A 17,052-nucleotide genomic window follows, 5' to 3' on the forward strand; every position below is an offset into this window, starting at 1 on the left:
ATTTTAATAAATTTATAGTATAAACAACAAACTGCCAAATAATTACTATTTTAGTTCATATATTATTAGAATATATATAAAATTTATATTTGCTTCCATGATGCTGTCAGTTTCAACTCTTATAGCTCATATTAATGACTCACTGACCCAAACACCGATCTTGGGCTCTGACATTAGAGAGTTTGAGATTCATGACGCGTACTGCAACGGGTAGGGCCCGCCTCTACGCGTACCCGTTCTGAGAAAGCGATTGCGATTAAGCGACGGGAGCGCGAATGCATGGGGAAGTAACTGCATAGACAATTCACAGTCACTAGCCTCCCTTTGTTTTGTACGACAAGAGTTCCGGTGATCATTACGCAAACAATGTCTCGGATTAATCCATTTCTAGCATATTGTTTGGATGATTCTTCGGATGAAGAAATGCTAGAACTGGCATTAACTTGGGGGAAGCACAAAGCAAAGAAAAACAAGATCAAGTTCCTCTTTGAAGACATCAATCCTGAATCATGCTATGAGCAATTCAGGTTTCATAAAGAAGACCTCCTTAGGCTTTGTGCGTCTCTTCGGATACCTGAGAAGATCGTGGCATCAAATGGCACAACATGTTCAGGTAATGAGATTATTAAATATTTAAGTGCAGATGTTTGGACTTAAGTAGCGAAGCTTAGAAAATGTCTATAATTTATTTCTTAAGTAGGACTAGAAGTGTATTGTCAACTGTATTTGAGTTTGTTGGGAAAGTGCTTCCATCTAGAGATGACTTTGCACTATACAGGGAGAGGGAGAGGAAACTTTTATTGATTAGGCCTGAACCCATTTCAAGCTTATAATTTTTCTTATAAATGCTTTATAAAGAAAAAATGCTACTCACAGTGTCAAATTTGGGTTACTGTCTGCAGTACGTCAAACCATATAACTTATTTTTGTAATTTCTAGCATGAATAATGGTGTAGAACTTGGGATTTCTAGACCCTTATTATGCTAACTGAATTGATTTGCTGATATTATTTTAAAATTGTTAGTTTACATTAAACTAGGGATGTCAATATATCTCTCTCTCATACATGTATGTGTGTCAGTATAAATATATACAGCTGTACTTACAATACCTTTACTTTGGTGCAGAATTCTGAACATGGGAATTTTGTTAAATTTCAGGGATTGAAGGATTATGCATCGCATTAAAAAGACTGGCATATCCCAATCGCCTGTCTGATATATGCCAAACATTCAGCAGAAGCCCAGATGAAATTTCCAGACTGTTCAGCACAGTGATATTTTGTATGATACACACCAGCATCGTCTGCATCAGCTGAACCACAGATGGCTGCAGCAGGCAGATATGAGGAGGATGGCCAAAGCGATATACGACAAGGGGGCTCCTTTAGACCATTGCATTGGTTTTATAGATGGAACTGTCAGGCCAATAACAAGACCTGGATTGTTTCAAAAGGAGGTGTATAATGGACATAAAAGACAACATGCCTTGAAATTTCAGTCAGTGATGTTCCCCAATGGCATCATTGGCCACTTGTTTGGGCCTGTTGAGGGGCGAAGACATGACACTTTCCTCCTGAGAGAAAGTGGTTTAATGACCTTATTGCAGAATCACTGTCATGATGATGATGGTGCACCCTTTTATCTATATAGTGATCAGGCTTATCCACCAAGTCAGCACCTGATTTCACCATTTCGAGGTTCACGTTTGACTGAGGATGAACAACAGTTCAATGCAGAAATGTGCAAGGTTCGTCTTGCAGTAGAGTGGGGCTTTGGGAAGGTTATTTCAATTTTCTCTTTTCTTGACTATAAGAAGGGATTAAAGCTCTGGCTGCACCCAGTGGGAAAGTATTATATTATTGGAATTTTATTAACCAACTGTCATACCTGCCTTTATGGCAGTGTCACAACATCAAGTTTTGGGGTAGCTCCCCCTCTTCTTGAAGAGTATCTTCATTGACAGCTTCTCCAAATCCCCCCCAACAGCACATACATATGCATCTTTTATATTCTGTTTTGGTTTTGTAAGACACACAAAGCATGTGTAATGAAATATGTTATCTAAACACTATTAATTTCAGTGAAGATGCACAATCAAAGTCACATCTGAAGGATGGCTTTTTGAAGTCAATACTGTTGAAAGGTAGGAAGAACCACCTAAACTACACCCCAGACTACCTATAGCATTTGCTGTTCACAGGAAATAACATAAAAAGTCAGGACATAAGTTCACTTACATGCATTTAATGAATAACACAAAATAGAACAAAAAATTTTCAAGTCATTTTTCAGAAAATTTATGAAGTAGCAGCAGAAAAGCATTCCGCTCAGCACTAGCCGCTTCAAATTTTTCCCGCTCCAGGGCCAGTTCTTGCCTCCTTATCTCCAGTTCTGCTAGCCTCTCCTCCCTCTTTTCTACTTGTCTTTTAATAACAAGTTCTAACAGAAGATCATTAGGCTTTTTCTTCTTTGAAGAAGGCACAACATCTGCACACAAACAGGTGCATAAATAAATCAACTGATTATATTTTTCAAAGAGGCATTCTGCAGACTCTTCTATGAGCAGCAAAAACAGATTCACACCTATATAGAACAGCGTTGCTGATAGGACCATTCGCAGTCTGGTTTACAGTTTTTCGCATGAATCAAGTAAGCTAGGAGCAACTGCTGGCCACATACCATTCATCAATCCTTATGTCAATTCATAGACAACATGTTTGCATGTTGTGTTGCATGCGTATATATGTCATTATTTGTAAAGCTTCATGAGTTTGCCCCCTAAGGGTAGGGATAAGGTGCTACTATATAACTTTATTTATATTGTACCAATACCTATGTGGATAAAAGCAACAATTATATTTGACTGGGAACATGCTGTTCTCTCTCTGGCCTCACAATGCGCTGTCACGCCACCTTTGTTATTTTTATGTTTATGCATTGCTTGACATGTGCAAGATTAGTCTTTGCTTACCTTCACTGCTAGATGAAGAAGGTCCAGCAGCATCTTCACTTTGTTTTCTTTTTCGTGACTCCATTGCTGCAGCACGTATTTCTACAGCACGTTTCCTCTGCTCCACTTCATCTTTTTTTTTTTTCTGACTTTTTTCCCCCATCTCTTCATTTTCTATACTTTCTTTGATTCCTATTATTTCTAAGAGCAGATGATCCTTTTCTGTTAGTTCCTCTTCTTCCCCTGATCTAAAATTAAAAGAAATACAGTAAAGTGGATGATTTTATATTTTTTAACTCGCACAAATACAGAAACACTCTTTGGACTTGTCCTGAGTACTTGTGGTTGTATGTTTTTATTCTTTATAAAGCACTGACATACTGATTCAGATTAATTGTTCCCGTATATTTTGTTCAGTCATGACTTACTTTGCTTGCTGTATATTCTGGGTGCGCTTAAATTGTTCAATCAAAAGATTGGTTCTCTCTCGGACTCTCCGAGCCTCCAGTGTTGAAAATTGTTCAATCTGTAGTGCATAATTGAAACATGGTAAAATCAGAGTCCATCTATAAATTACACGTAGTAAACATTGTAATTACTAAACACAGATGAGTTAGCATTATGACTGACAAGTAGTGAGTTGAAATGCAGTACCTGAAACAGAGTTAACATTATATGGATTTTGGTGCTATTTTAGCAGCATAAGCCAAATGTCTTTTTTTACATTTCCCATAAACTTTCCTTTTGTGTATATAATGAGGTTGTATACAAACTTATTTAGTTTTGGTTTACTTGTGGTATGCATCCTTCCATTGACAGGACAAATTTTCATGAATTCACTGACTTTTTAAAATCACTTTAACATCATGAAATAAATTGGTTTTTTTAAAAAAATATGTTTTGCTTGATTGTATGCTGCTACATGTATTGCAAGTTTGTGCATGATTGTGAGGAATTGAAGATACATACACATCTTAAGGAATCAGCCACTCTTTTCCAGCCAGCCCCAGATTTTTCGAAAGGCCGGTCAAACAAGACCTGCCTCAATAAATGCAGGTCCATTTCCGATGTGAAACGGATGATTTTTTTGCCTCTGAAAGTAAAATAAAAATATCCAAATGCTAGTAGTGACCAGGGATAACCAGTACAACTTAATTTCAAAATTTCTCAGCATTTCATTCCTGACCCACTTTAATTCCTAAAAAAAAACACATAAATATTACAACTGTATAATAAATAAAAAAATTAATAACATGAAGAAATAATTTTTGCCTATGGTATGAAATATTTATTCAAGAGTTATAGATAGTTGTTCCTATTGCTCTATAATAGTACTAAGAAATATTTAACGGTTATTTTTGGGATAGATAACTAATGATGAAGAAAATTATAATTATTATCTTTAACAGTTTTATCTCATCATTAAATAACTTTACACGAAAAGTGTCTGAGCAAGTCTTGTACATACGATTGAATAGACATAAACCAGCGATTGCAGGCATGGTCGTTTTTCACTGCTTTAACTTCATAAACAAGCAGCTTTGTTTGATTTCCAGCATAAAGTATGATTGCAGAAGATTTAAATATTATAAACAGTTGAAATTATATTGACTATCCTTGCAAAAAAAGCTGAAATAAGGCGAACAACTTACCCGTTTTGGTCACAACTGCTGGATTCCATTTTACCCGTTGCGGCTGGCTTTGGCAGAAGTGATGACGTAGGGCTCAAGTTCCCGTGACGCTACAGGTTGCCGCTCCCGTTTCGCGGCGCGCTAGCGCTGAATCTCAAACTCTCTATTCTCTCACCTGACATCATTTTACATCATATTATATAGCTTATGCATTTGGTAACTACTACTAACTATTGGCAATTAACTACTGCAAAATTTTAGTGCTGTAGCACAAGCCTATCTTGACAAAGTGCTTTTATAGTTAACGACTGGTTGTCAAAAATGGCAGAGAAATTCAAGTTTGAAGATTTAATATGTATATAACACATACAGATCACTTCAAAAAATATTTGGTGTTTATAAGCTGCAGTAGGCGTCTTTGTCTGATTGCCTACATCTCTTTTCATCTCGATGCTCTTGATAGTCTTTCAAAATGGTTACTGTTGGAACAATATCAAGATGTTTCATCACCTGAGTGAAATGAGCAGAGCCTTGATTAAAAAATGGATACAGCTGATGCAACTGCTGATTTCACACGCGCAGCACCCACAAATTTTGTCTTTGGACATCTAGCCCAGATGGTTGCAATCAAGGCTTCATTTGCATTTTGGGTTTTTCCATGCTGTGTACTCCTTCAAAGTTTAGGGGTGACATTCTTTCATTGATGGGTTGAATGGCACGTGCAACTTCATAAGCATTCCTGGGGTTTCTCCCGCAGCTACTGCTTTCTTACAGAACCACCAAGAGTCTGGGCCATCCGGACATCTCAGATGATGTGGTTTGTTATCTGTAGACATACAGTGTAGCAATGTTGCCCAGATCGCTACCCTCATCTCCCAGATGTTTGTTGATTGCATTTCTGTAATATTCTTGCAGTTTTGTGCAGACATTCATTGTTAAGGCTCCATACTTCCTTCCTCCTAATTTTTCCTCTGTTGCCTTTTTCCTAAGAACTGCTCCCATCCTTTTGTGGCAATTATTGACACACTCTAACTTTTCTTTGTGCTGCCATACACATTTGCTGCTGTTAATGCTAAGTTGGCAGTAGAATCACCATCTGACAGCATACTGGTATATTGCATGTTGTGCTTGTCTAAAGATCTGCCCCATAGTATGAGTGCTGCCTCCTTCTCCATTGCCTTTGATGAACCTTCATAATTAAGTGTGCAGCTGTCCTTATGCTGTTTATCCCATTCTTTTCTCTCCTCAACAGTCATGTCTGTAACTTTGGCAACTTTACAAGCCTGGCAGTGCTTAGACAGAACTGTATAATCTAGGACAGGGGTGTCAAACTCAATAACCCAAGGGGCCAAATCTCACATCACACAAGGTGGCGGGCCGTAGGTTATTATTTAAGTCTGATAACTTTTTAGTGAACACTAAAAAAATGAACTTTTAGTTATTAATTTTGTGTAAACAAAATTAAAGTAATAACAAACCAAGGCTTAGCAGTTTTTCTTCTTAATTTATTTATTCAGAAGTGGACATTTGACATCATTTCTTGGCAGCAGGTTCGTTTATATTTGGAGTAAGTTTCTGTGTTGTGGAGATTCTCAGGATGGACTGCAAGTGTACATCAGTAAGACGACTCCTGTGTGATGTTTTGTTGTTCTTCATCACAGAGAAACGTTGCTCACACAGATGTGTGCTGCCAAACATGCTCAAGATTCGAGGCACATGTAGACAAAGCTGGGGCATTGTTTATGGGAGGGAATGAGTAAACTGTGCAGGCCCCACACAGTCGTACTTTGCCTTCAGAGACTCATTACACTGCAGTTCTATGAGCTCAATCGGATGCCTTCATTACCATTTCTCTAACATTAATGTGTGCCGTGCCGATCTTTTTGGTCAGTTTTTGGTATGTTTTGTGATGCATGCCAGGAATGTTTACCAAAGCTGAAAATTTATTCATGGCTGCGTGGCCAAGTTCATTAAAAGAAAGTACCAAGGCACTATTTATGCCAAAACCTGTACTTGTCTTTTCACTTTCCTCAATTCGCGAACAGGAGTATTTTTGGGCGGTAAATGTGAACGTCTGACATTTGATATTTATCTGTCGTGAATATCCCCATTTATCGCCAAAAAAAAACTTAAAAACTGCCTGTAGTGCAACATTCAGGGCAAGAAAATAAAGAAAACATATCTGTCAGTTTTTAACTCAATTAATACATAGAAAATACACAAACCTTTAAATGTGCTTCAAGTACACAAGCAATGTCATACATGACGGTCAACCGTTGACTATTTCCTTCCATTAGTTTTTTCAACAAAATGACTGCATACCCAAGCCTGTGTGCAAACAAAAAAGTTGTGAAAATCAAACTGATATTAAACACATTACCTTTGGAAATTTTGGACCTTCTGTTATCCCCAGCTTGAAAGTTGCTGCAAATGAACATGCAAAAGGTTGAAGCATTCTATTTGAATACGTACCATAGGGTGTTAAAATAGCATATTTATAGCGTGTGGCAAATTTTTTTGGGTACATACAATGAAAGTTTTTATTTTAATCAATGTTTATCATTATAAACATACTAGTATACCAGGATGATAGATGGAGCAACTTCAAGATATTTCATCACTTGGGAAGGGTGGGCTGAACCTTGATTAAACTGTGATACAGCTGATTTAACCTGTGCAGCACCTGCAAAGCTTGTTTTGGGACATCTAGCCCAAATGGTGGCATTTAGGGCTTCATTGGCATTTTGCGTTCTACCATGCTGCATTCTCTTCAGAAGATTGGGGTCTGACATTCTTTCATGTATGGGGCAAATGGCCCAAGCAACATGTTTTCCTGGTGTCTTGCCTTTGGCTGCTGCTCTTTTATAAAAACACCAAGACTTGGGGCCATCAGGGCATCTCAGATGATGGTAAAGGCTACCGTTTTTGTCTGCAATCTGTTTGTTAATGCATGCCAGAAATGTTTACCGAAGCTGAAAATTTATTCATGGCTACGTTACAAAGGCCAGGTTTATTAAAGGAAAGTGCCATAGCACTATTATTGTCAAAATCTGTACTCGCTTGAGTAATAATACAAATGTAACAAGGGATGTACATATATTATGTCAACTGAGTGTATTAATTTTGTGATGGCAATTTAAATTCACTTGGGTTTAGGGAGGGAGGGGGGATGATAAAATTACCATCTTCATACCTTTAATTCCCATTATACCAAATATACTTGCAAATGTCATTTTCAAAGCAAAGTAGTATGAAAAGGCATTAGCACATAAAAAACATGGGTAGTCAATAACATAAATCAGGAATCAGTTGATGTGTTTGCAATAAACTATTCAAGTGAAATTTAGAAATAAATTCATTTAGAAATAGTGTAGATCATTATAAACCTTTAGCATCATCAGTATTATCATCAACATCATCCTTATCATTAGCACCAACATCACCATTACACAAGTTAGTGTTTAAATCAGCATAAACATCACGCTCAGCTTCAGCAGATGCATGCATCATAGTTTCACTGCTGGTTTTTGCCTGCAAATTACGCACCACCATGATATGTTCATCAGTGCCTTTTCAGTTTTCCTGTTGAGGAGAAGTGCTACTCCTTCAGAGTGCTAAACGACTGATCTTCCTGAGAACAAGATGGTAGTGTGTCCTGACGCTAATCTCCTCTTTCCTGTGCCCGTGATTTCCAGGATGTAGTTGTCAAACTCGTTGACTAGTTGGAGCATCCTGTCAGTCTGGTACAAGGTCTGGACATTCCAGCACCTCAACTTTTTCCTCGGTTTCAGTAAATCCACTGTCGGGGCGCCAGCTCCATCTCGGGTTTGGCTGTCCTTCATAAGTCCAGTCACCTGGTGTGTTACATTACCTTTGCCAACCGTAGCGAGTATTCTGGTATTGGTTTCTGTAACATCTATTTTTTACCACAACCTACTTTAGCTCTAGGTGAGGTGTCCACCTTAATCACCTCTTACGACATGCATGGCAGAGAAGTGATCGATGTGAAGATCACACAGCTCTGTCTTTGCACTCAAGATAGCCTTCATTTCCCGAATGCTGTGGCTCTGTCTCTCAGCAGGTATAACTGGCAAAGGCTTGGCATGTCTTCGCTTGGGTCCAAATTCGTGTGCAAAGTACACATCATCATCATCATTCTCTAAACATGCAGCCTTACGCTTCGTTGGAAAACCTAAAACAAAATCATCGTCGTCATTTGAAAAATCATCGCAAAGTAATTTGTTTATTTTCTCTTTATTCCCTATTACACTTGCTGCCTCGGCAAGCAAACTCAAAGCTGACACAACTGCCTTTTACTTGTCAGCATTGCCAGCTGCTCCTATTGGCTCTTGCTGGATTTTGAGACTGCCTTCACCTGAAACAAGAAGTACACCATCATTAGAATAATTAACAGAATGCTGTACATTATTGTTTGGGACATTAATATTTTCCATAAACGGTTTTATATGTTGTAATGGACGGTGACGTGGGCCCTGCTGCGCAATGGATACTCTTTCGTTCATACATTCGCCCACACACCTAATTACAACAATTCAGTTTGTGATAATAATTAAAGAATATAATTTCAGAAATACATGGGTAAATTTATACACATCACACATCTGGTTACTAAATGACTTATTACAGTTATCTCACTGATGGTCCTTAGTATTCCACAGATTACACATCCGCATGTAAGAGTTCACAGATCCTAGTGAAGTTTAAGTTCAATAAAATGCAGGTCGCTACTAATCCTCACGTTGGAGTTCACACACGCACTACAGAAGATGATAAAACTCAAGGTCCCTCGGACCCTTTAACGTCTGTTACGAGACGGACTTTCTGTCGTGGCCACTCTCTAGCCCACTGCCTGGAAAAGTGAAGCTTCTTTCTCTCCTCCCTACTTTGTTCATTTTTCGGTGGGTTTTTCTCCGCCGAGGAGGGTGGCCCAAAACCACTACCAAAAGCAGTGGAACAATTCTCTTCCCTGGCCGTACGTCCACATTAGGTGCTCGGATGAAGTTGACACCGACACTGGACACCGGCAGCGAGATGGGTGTCGCGCCAGCCAGGGGAGATGTGCCGGCTTGGCCCGCACACGATGTTTTGTCCAACCAACCAATTTAACCACTCTTATCAAACATTACAAAGTAACTAAACACAGTAAACACACTACACCTTACAAAAAGACAATATGTAGAAAATACAATGAACAGAGTAAACATAATGCTTTAACGATAACATCAAGGGGGGAAACACCATTTTCATTATTATAATCATCATTATTATGGGGAGAGACATTGCTGAAAACATTTGCATAAGCATCATGCACAGCTTCAGCGGATGTCTTCACCATTTCACTAACGTTAATATGTGCTGTGCCGGTCTTTTTGGTATGTTTTGTGATGCATGCCAGGAATGTTTCACAAAGATGAAAATTTTTGACTGCTGCGTGACCAAGGCCAAGTTCATTAAAACAAAGTACCATAGCAATATTTATGTCCAAAACTGTATTCGCTTTTCCCCTTACCTGAATTCGCGAACAGGAGTATTTTTGGGTGGCAAATGGGCATTTCTGACATTTGATATTAATTTTTTGTGAATAACCCATTTTGATCTCCAACAAGCTCTTTATAACTGCCTGCAGTGCAACATTCAGGGCAAGTGAATAAAGTTTAAAGTGTCAGTTTTAATCCATATTAGCTTTTATATATTGATAAATGTTGGGTATATTTAAGCCACCATTACGAACAGTTTTCACTGCAACTTTCCTGTTTATTCGATCAGGTTTTCCATCCCACACAAAGTTAAAGCATTGCTATTGGAGTTCTTGTATATCTTGGATAGGGGGATTAGGCAGCAGTATCCATAAATAAATTAATTTTGATAGTATTAATGATTTTAGCACAGCCACTCTTCCCATTGGTGTAATAACTTGTTTAAGCCAAGATTTCATTAAATTCCTCGTTTCAGCATATTTTTCCTTAAAGTTTAGAGTGTAACATGTTTCTAACTTAGTGCTTAGCCATATCCCTAATATTTTAAATTCTGCTGGGTTCCATTGAAACTTCAGGTGTGGGGAATATTTTATGGGTGAATTTTTTCTATTTCCTAACCAGATAGTTAAAAAGCTAAATGTCACTGAACACCAATGGAAAGATGTAGTGATAAAGATATACCCAAAACTCGTAGATATAGATAAATATGGCACACAACATAAAACCTAACCCTAACCCTGACACACAACATAAAAATAAATTTTGGAAAGATGTATTAAATGCTTATAAGGAATTTTATTATTACGTCAAGCCAGAGACATCAGAGGAGGTGATGGCAGAACCAATACACTTAAACAGTAGATTGCAGCTTGGCCAGAAGGTTATTTTCTTCAAAAACTGGGTTAGTATGGGGTTATATAGAATTCAACATTTCTATAATGAATCTGGTGTACTTTTGTCCCTGGGTGAAATTAATGCCAAGTATGGAACAACAATAGATATTGTTACGTACATGGGCTGTGGTCCCTTGTATGAGAAGCATGAATAATCTCGCCGTTAAGAGGTCCAGGATTTAGTTCGATATCTCCAGCACACATGAGAAGACTTGAAATGATAACAGCTAGCAATACACACTGTGTTTTCCTTGCTCTCACCTTGCCAAGCATGATTGCAGCAGTTTTCGCCCTTCGCCACATGAAGTAAGCAAATCGCCATAAAAAAAGGCCACAACTCACACGGAAAGTTGTAATTTCCAACGGCATTTCCACAGGATATATAACACACAATTCACTTTTACACTTTTGGTCCAGATGATATAGATAAACTAAACTTAATAGGTTTTCTTAAGGTTTCATCGAGAGCACTCAAAAACGCATGTAACCTCGAGTGTGAGCTGTACTCAGTCTCAAAAACTATTAAACTAATTGATTCTATAAAGAAAGGTTCCAAATATTATTACGAAATATTGACAGAAAACACAATCAGGCCCAAATGTTGTGAAAAGTGGGAGAATAAAATAGGGGCCCAATTACCCTGGAAAATAATATTTTCCAAGGTTCAAGGAATAAAAGATATTAAACTGAGATGGTTTCAGTGCAGAATTACACACAGAATTCTAGGTACAAACTCCCTGGCAGAATATGGGATATAAGTTAATAATAAATGCAATTTCTGTGGCAACGAAAGGGAGACAATTGAACATCTATTTTGGCGCTGTAAGGCAACCAAACTATTTTGGACAAGCCTAGAAAAGGCAATAAGGGAAAAATGCTCTAAAAATAATAAATTAGCACTTAACGAATCTGTAATACTATTTGGATATGAAGCAAACTGTCCAATAGATAAGACATTAGAGAATATACTACTAGAAGCAAAGTTTTTTTATCTATAAATGTAAAATAGAGAAGAAACAGCCAGACTTAAGAGTTTTTATTCTGCAGTTAAATAGAAAATACAAGATTGAGGAATTTAGCGCACTTGTTAATATGAAATTGCAGGAATTTATAATAAGCTGTGCTGATTTTATGAGTTTATCTGAAAATATATAATTTCACGACTTTGTATTAAAAAAAAACCAAGCAAACAAACCAAAAAAATCAATGTGACTGCAGGCAAGTGGCAAAAATCTTGCATGGATTTCTGTGTGTGAAGTGAATGGAACAGGCATTAATACGCGAAACTCCTGGAGAAGAGCCTGTGGAGATGGTAGAGGTTGTGATTCCGTCCTTCGGTCTATCACACTCTCGATACTTCTACCAAATCACGTCGACGTTTACCGCGTGCTCTCACACTAAATTGCTTATCAATTAACACTTTAATTAGCTCGAGCCCCCAGCACGCATACCCCAATGAACAACTCAAGGCAATGTAGTGTATAAAAGGTTATTAATCATCGAGAGGATTATACAAATTATGGCACAATGATACAATTCCAAACATAACCATATGGTCGTTATCTAGGGTGTCCCGTTATTCTAATTGTTCTCCTTCTTCTAGTCCAGATATCTAATGAGCCACGACTCAACTAATCTTAATCAAACTACACACTGCACACACCACACGCCACTTATCTTTACACACAAGTCTCTAGTCACGTGAGGGCCCTCCTTCTTCTTCGTCCTGGAATCCGCAGGTGTCTTCCGTCGTTCGTATCGCCCTCCTCCTTCACTCGCAGAGATTCTGGCACCACCGCGTGCCTACCTGTACCTCGTCCCTTAAGGCCCGGGCACACGAGAAACAAAAGCCCGCGAAACTGTTCCCAAACAGCCTTGTTTTTCCTGTTCGCCGTGTGACTTGTTCGGCTCTAGTCCGCGAGCTGTTCGCCGCTTTAAAACCCGTCCTAAAATTTAGCGCGTGTTTCGACTGTTCATCATGGCTGCGAAAGGAACAGGGCCTCTGGCTAATTTAAATGAGGCACAAACTTTATGCCTCATCGAGTTGCTGAACTCACACAGCGAGCTTTGGGACTCTCGACTTCCAAAATACAGGAATAAACATTTGTGGACCTCATTGAAGCTATCATTCGAGGCCAGTATGAACATTGAAATGCACAGGTATGTACCAATTGTGATGTTGATCGTGTCATTAAAAAATTGCACTAATGTTTGATGATGTATGGTTGATATTTTTGCGTTTCTTTCATTGATTGTGCTTTCTATTTTCGTCTGTGTGGAATTGTGGCTTTTTATTTGTAATGCTCACTAGTAATGTCATTATTCAAGTCGTCGAAACCTTTCATCAATGTCAAACGATCATGTTTTTAAATGCAGTTTCTGTCTTGTAAACAGATCCCAGCTTTCAGGCTTTTATTCTTATTTGAATGGTATAAACGATCATATGTAGAGAAGCACATTTGGGGCTACACTACGCACATGCGAACAAAAGCCATTGTAAAGAATACAGTGACTGTCAACAATTCATTATTATTATGAAAACTAGACTCGCTGTAAACTTGTTGCAAGGATATGTACAAGATTAAATGTATTAGACATATTTTTATGAACATCATGTTTAAAAATATTTTACCACCGTCAATGATACAAATTTAATGCTGGTCCAGTATAAATATTATGATTGCAAGATACTACATAATGGTCAACATATAGCTGAGAAAGATTAAAATTTTCCCCATGCATACTTTTTGTTAACAAAATGTGTAAAATAATTATTTGTCCATGATAACTGGTTTGCATGTGACAGACTTGCCCATAGTTATGTAGTGTTTTTCGAACGCAAGCTACCTTTTCGTACACAATATTATCTGGAACTAAAAGCTTCACATGCACTTTCGCTCTGTCATTCTGCAGTAATAATTTGTGTAAATGATTAATGTCTATTTTATTTGATTCATGCCAAATATTAAAAGAACAATTTATGTAGCAAACCCTTCCACCATTAAAATCTTAACACAACACTTCTATGCAGCCATGATATAATGTTTTATTGCAATATCTTTCAGTGGAACACCTGCAGGCAAAATTTGCCAGTTTGCGAAATATGTTTGCGAGGGAACTTCGCAAGAAGAACCAAACTAAAATAAGCGGGGCGGGCACTGAAGATCTGTACCGGTCTACATGGCCCTATTTTCAGCACCTGCAGTTTTTGCTGCCTGTAATGTCCATCACAAAACCCACAGTGACAAACTTGGTAAGTTAAACAGGCTTCTGATTCAATTCAATTCAATGGAACTTTACTATCTCACTAGGAGAAATTATATGACGTGGTATAACAACTGGCAATAGAGGTTTTTGGTTCTAGGAACAGGACAAATGATGGATTTTTCCAGATATTTGGTACAGTACTCGCTTTTACAGACCAAGAGAACAACTGAGTAAAAACACCAGACAGCTGAGTCGCACAGTTTTTCAACACTCTTCCACAAATACCATCAGGGCCATATGCGTTCCTCACATTCGCCTGTCTAAAAAGGGATAAAACAGCGTTTTCCTTAATCACAAAGTCATCCAATTCGCTCCCATGCTGCTCCTCCTCTACTCTCTCCTCCAGTGCAGAAATCACATTAAATAACTCCTCCCCAACATCATCCCTCTCAAAGCGACAATAAAATGCATTCAGTTTGTTTGCATAATCTACTCTGTAGGCAGGAATAAGACGTACATAAGACGATTTGAGGGAGCTGGATGGATTTGAATGCATTAGAATGTTGCCGTAGCAACGATCGGGGTCACCATCAAGACGGGTATTACGGGTATTGTTTGAAAGCAGGCAGGGCAGATCGTACAACCCCAGTTATTAAAATCACCAAGTACAAAGTTAGGAGCATCTGGGTTAAGTGACTGTAGCGATCGGACAACTTCGGCGATCTCCATGGCGGCGCGTGACAGTTTCGCTGTCGGGTGCGCATACACAACAGTCCAAACTCACGTGGCAGATACTTGGGCGTGAGAAATATGTCGATTGAGCGTCTGGATATCGGTCGCCATGTTGACCCGGTGTGCCAGCAACAACACCAACTCTGAATGCACAGAAAACAACTTAAGATAATTAAGCATTTAAGAAAAAGTACAGCCAGTCCTTTTGTTGGTCAGCAATGAACTAAACATTGTATTTATCATGTGAAGAAGCATGAAACTACATAATGTTGCTGTCATTTACTGAAAAAAACGTTTAAAATATGTACTGAAACTTTCCCCTGAACTTTTTATGTTAATGGCAAAAGATTTGACAATAATCGACTACAATACACAGATAAAAAGAAGTATATAAAATGATACATTTTACACAAATTTATTTAATAATAATAATGCAAACTTATAATGCGCAGAATCACAAATAAGATGGATCGCACACTCTGCGCAGAACAATTTAATAAAAAGAAACATAACAACCAATAGACAGTGAGGTACACATAGGGACTATTTCTAACCAAAAAAGCTGTTAAGAGACCAGTTAATATCAAATATCAAATTTTATATTTGGTCCCATTGCCAGGGAACTTGACCTGGGCCACAAAAGTAATCACATAACTTATCCCGTATCTGTCTGTCAAAGACACTGGAGTTGTTACTTGTGAAGAAAGATTGTCTTTCTTCAGGGCTATCTCTGCACCATCTCACACCTCTCTGTCTGATATCTTGTGCATAGGCCACATCCTTTTCTGACCTTAGGAAATTGTGCAGAGCTACACAACATTCTACAACACAAGATGCCACTTCAGGTTGTAGGCTAATTGCGTGGGAGAGCACACGGAACCTGTGAACCAATATACCAAAAGCATTCTCTGATACACGACGCGCCCTGCTTAACCGATAGTTAAAAACTTTTTCTGGCTCCTTCAGTTCCCTTTGAGGGTATGGCTTAATAAGATATTTTTTGAAAGGGAAAGCTTCATCACCAACAAGCACATAAGGAAGGCTTATATTTGTGTTGGGAAGGTTTCGTTCTGCTGGGATATTTACACTTGCTTTCCAATGCTTTTGCCAGTGATGAGCATGAAAATATGCCAGCATCATTATTTCGGCCATTAGCTCCTATATCGTACCATACAAACCGATATAGGGCATCAACAACAGCTAAAAGAACAATTGAATAGAAGTCTTTATAATTGTAAAACGTGGAGCCACTCTTTGGTGGTGCTTTAAGGGCAACATGTTTCCCATCAATGGCACCAATGCAGTTGGGAAAGTTCCACTTTTCTTCAAAAGCCACTGCAATCGCTTGCCATTCTGTGTTGGGAACCTGAAAACATTACAAAAGATCAGTTACTAAATAAGTGAAGTCATGATTTTGTGTATCACTTGTAAAGTAATTATTCTTTTATTAATTTCCCTTTCGTTTACATTACAGGATACAGATACACCAGTGTCTGAAGGGGAGATGGTGACTGAAGAGGACCAAAATGAAGCTCAAATTCATACAAGTTCCGAAGGGGTGGGGAACACTTCCATCGAATGGGAGGATGGAAATGCAATGGCAGAAACTGCAGAGACACCAGAACAAAACTTTGTAAAAAGTAATAAAAAAAGAAAACGAAATGCATCTGGTGACCTTACTGACTGTGTCCTACAGTATTTCCAAAAGAAAAAGCAAGAAGACAACAGAGATGTAATGTCATTTAACAACGCAGATCATGTATGGGCAATGCATCTTGTACATGGCACCTCAAAGATATCAAATGAATCACAAAGAGAGCTGCTTAAAATAGAAATGCAAGAACTTCTTCAGAAGTATCAGAGAGCACAGTTAATGAGCAGAGCAACAGCAATATGTGATTATTTCCTAGGAGACTTCCTAAAATGATCTCTTTTCTGTTTCAATCTTTATTTTCTGTTTACTTTTCTTGACATTTTAAAATAACTAATATGTTTACATGTTCATTTTACTTGTTGAACTTTTTGTGCAAAGTAGTTGTTTGCAGAAGAAAGCTGTTTGTATGATGGGATTCAATTTATTTTATTCCAGGGCCATTGCCCTATGGAATGGGACAACAATATTACAATTCACGCTATTT

At 38.2% G+C, this 17,052-nt stretch overlaps 2 protein-coding genes across 2 annotated transcripts; one reads left to right on the forward strand and one right to left on the reverse strand.

The window, feature by feature from the left end:
• Window positions 1–2,252: 2,252 nt before the first annotated feature.
• LOC112569095 (inner centromere protein A-like) lies at window positions 2,253–12,589 on the reverse strand. Its single transcript, XM_025246773.1, has 5 exons — window positions 4,606–12,589; window positions 3,923–4,046; window positions 3,382–3,479; window positions 2,975–3,201; window positions 2,253–2,490 (listed from the first exon to the last, which is right to left on the reverse strand). The coding sequence occupies exons 1-5, from the start codon at window positions 4,632–4,634 to the stop codon at window positions 2,285–2,287; spliced, it is 684 nt and encodes a 227-aa protein (XP_025102558.1). The 5' UTR covers window positions 4,635–12,589; the 3' UTR covers window positions 2,253–2,284.
• Window positions 12,590–13,653: 1,064 nt separating this feature from the next.
• Window positions 13,654–16,841, forward strand: LOC112568580. Its single transcript, XM_025245918.1, has 2 exons — window positions 13,654–14,228; window positions 16,389–16,841. The coding sequence occupies exons 1-2, from the start codon at window positions 14,079–14,081 to the stop codon at window positions 16,839–16,841; spliced, it is 603 nt and encodes a 200-aa protein (XP_025101703.1). The 5' UTR covers window positions 13,654–14,078.
• The last annotated feature ends 211 nt before the right edge of the window (window positions 16,842–17,052 follow it).

Source organism: Pomacea canaliculata, linkage group LG7, assembly GCF_003073045.1.
Source record: "Pomacea canaliculata isolate SZHN2017 linkage group LG7, ASM307304v1, whole genome shotgun sequence".
In the NCBI taxonomy this organism is placed as follows: domain Eukaryota; kingdom Metazoa; phylum Mollusca; class Gastropoda; order Architaenioglossa; family Ampullariidae; genus Pomacea; species Pomacea canaliculata.

Coding starts and splice junctions, on each gene's coding strand:
- LOC112569095 (XM_025246773.1), bottom strand. CDS start 4,634: ATGGAATCCAGCAGTTGTGACCAAAACGG. Junction 3,480..3,922: donor TGGCTGATTCCTTAAGATGT/GTATGTATCTTC, acceptor TATGCACTACAG/ATTGAACAATTTTCAACACT. Junction 3,202..3,381: donor CAGAATATACAGCAAGCAAA/GTAAGTCATGAC, acceptor TTTTAATTTTAG/ATCAGGGGAAGAAGAGGAAC.
- LOC112568580 (XM_025245918.1), top strand. CDS start 14,079: ATGTTTGCGAGGGAACTTCGCAAGAAGAACCAAACTAAAATAAGCGGG. Junction 14,229..16,388: donor AACCCACAGTGACAAACTTG/GTAAGTTAAACA, acceptor TTTACATTACAG/GATACAGATACACCAGTGTC.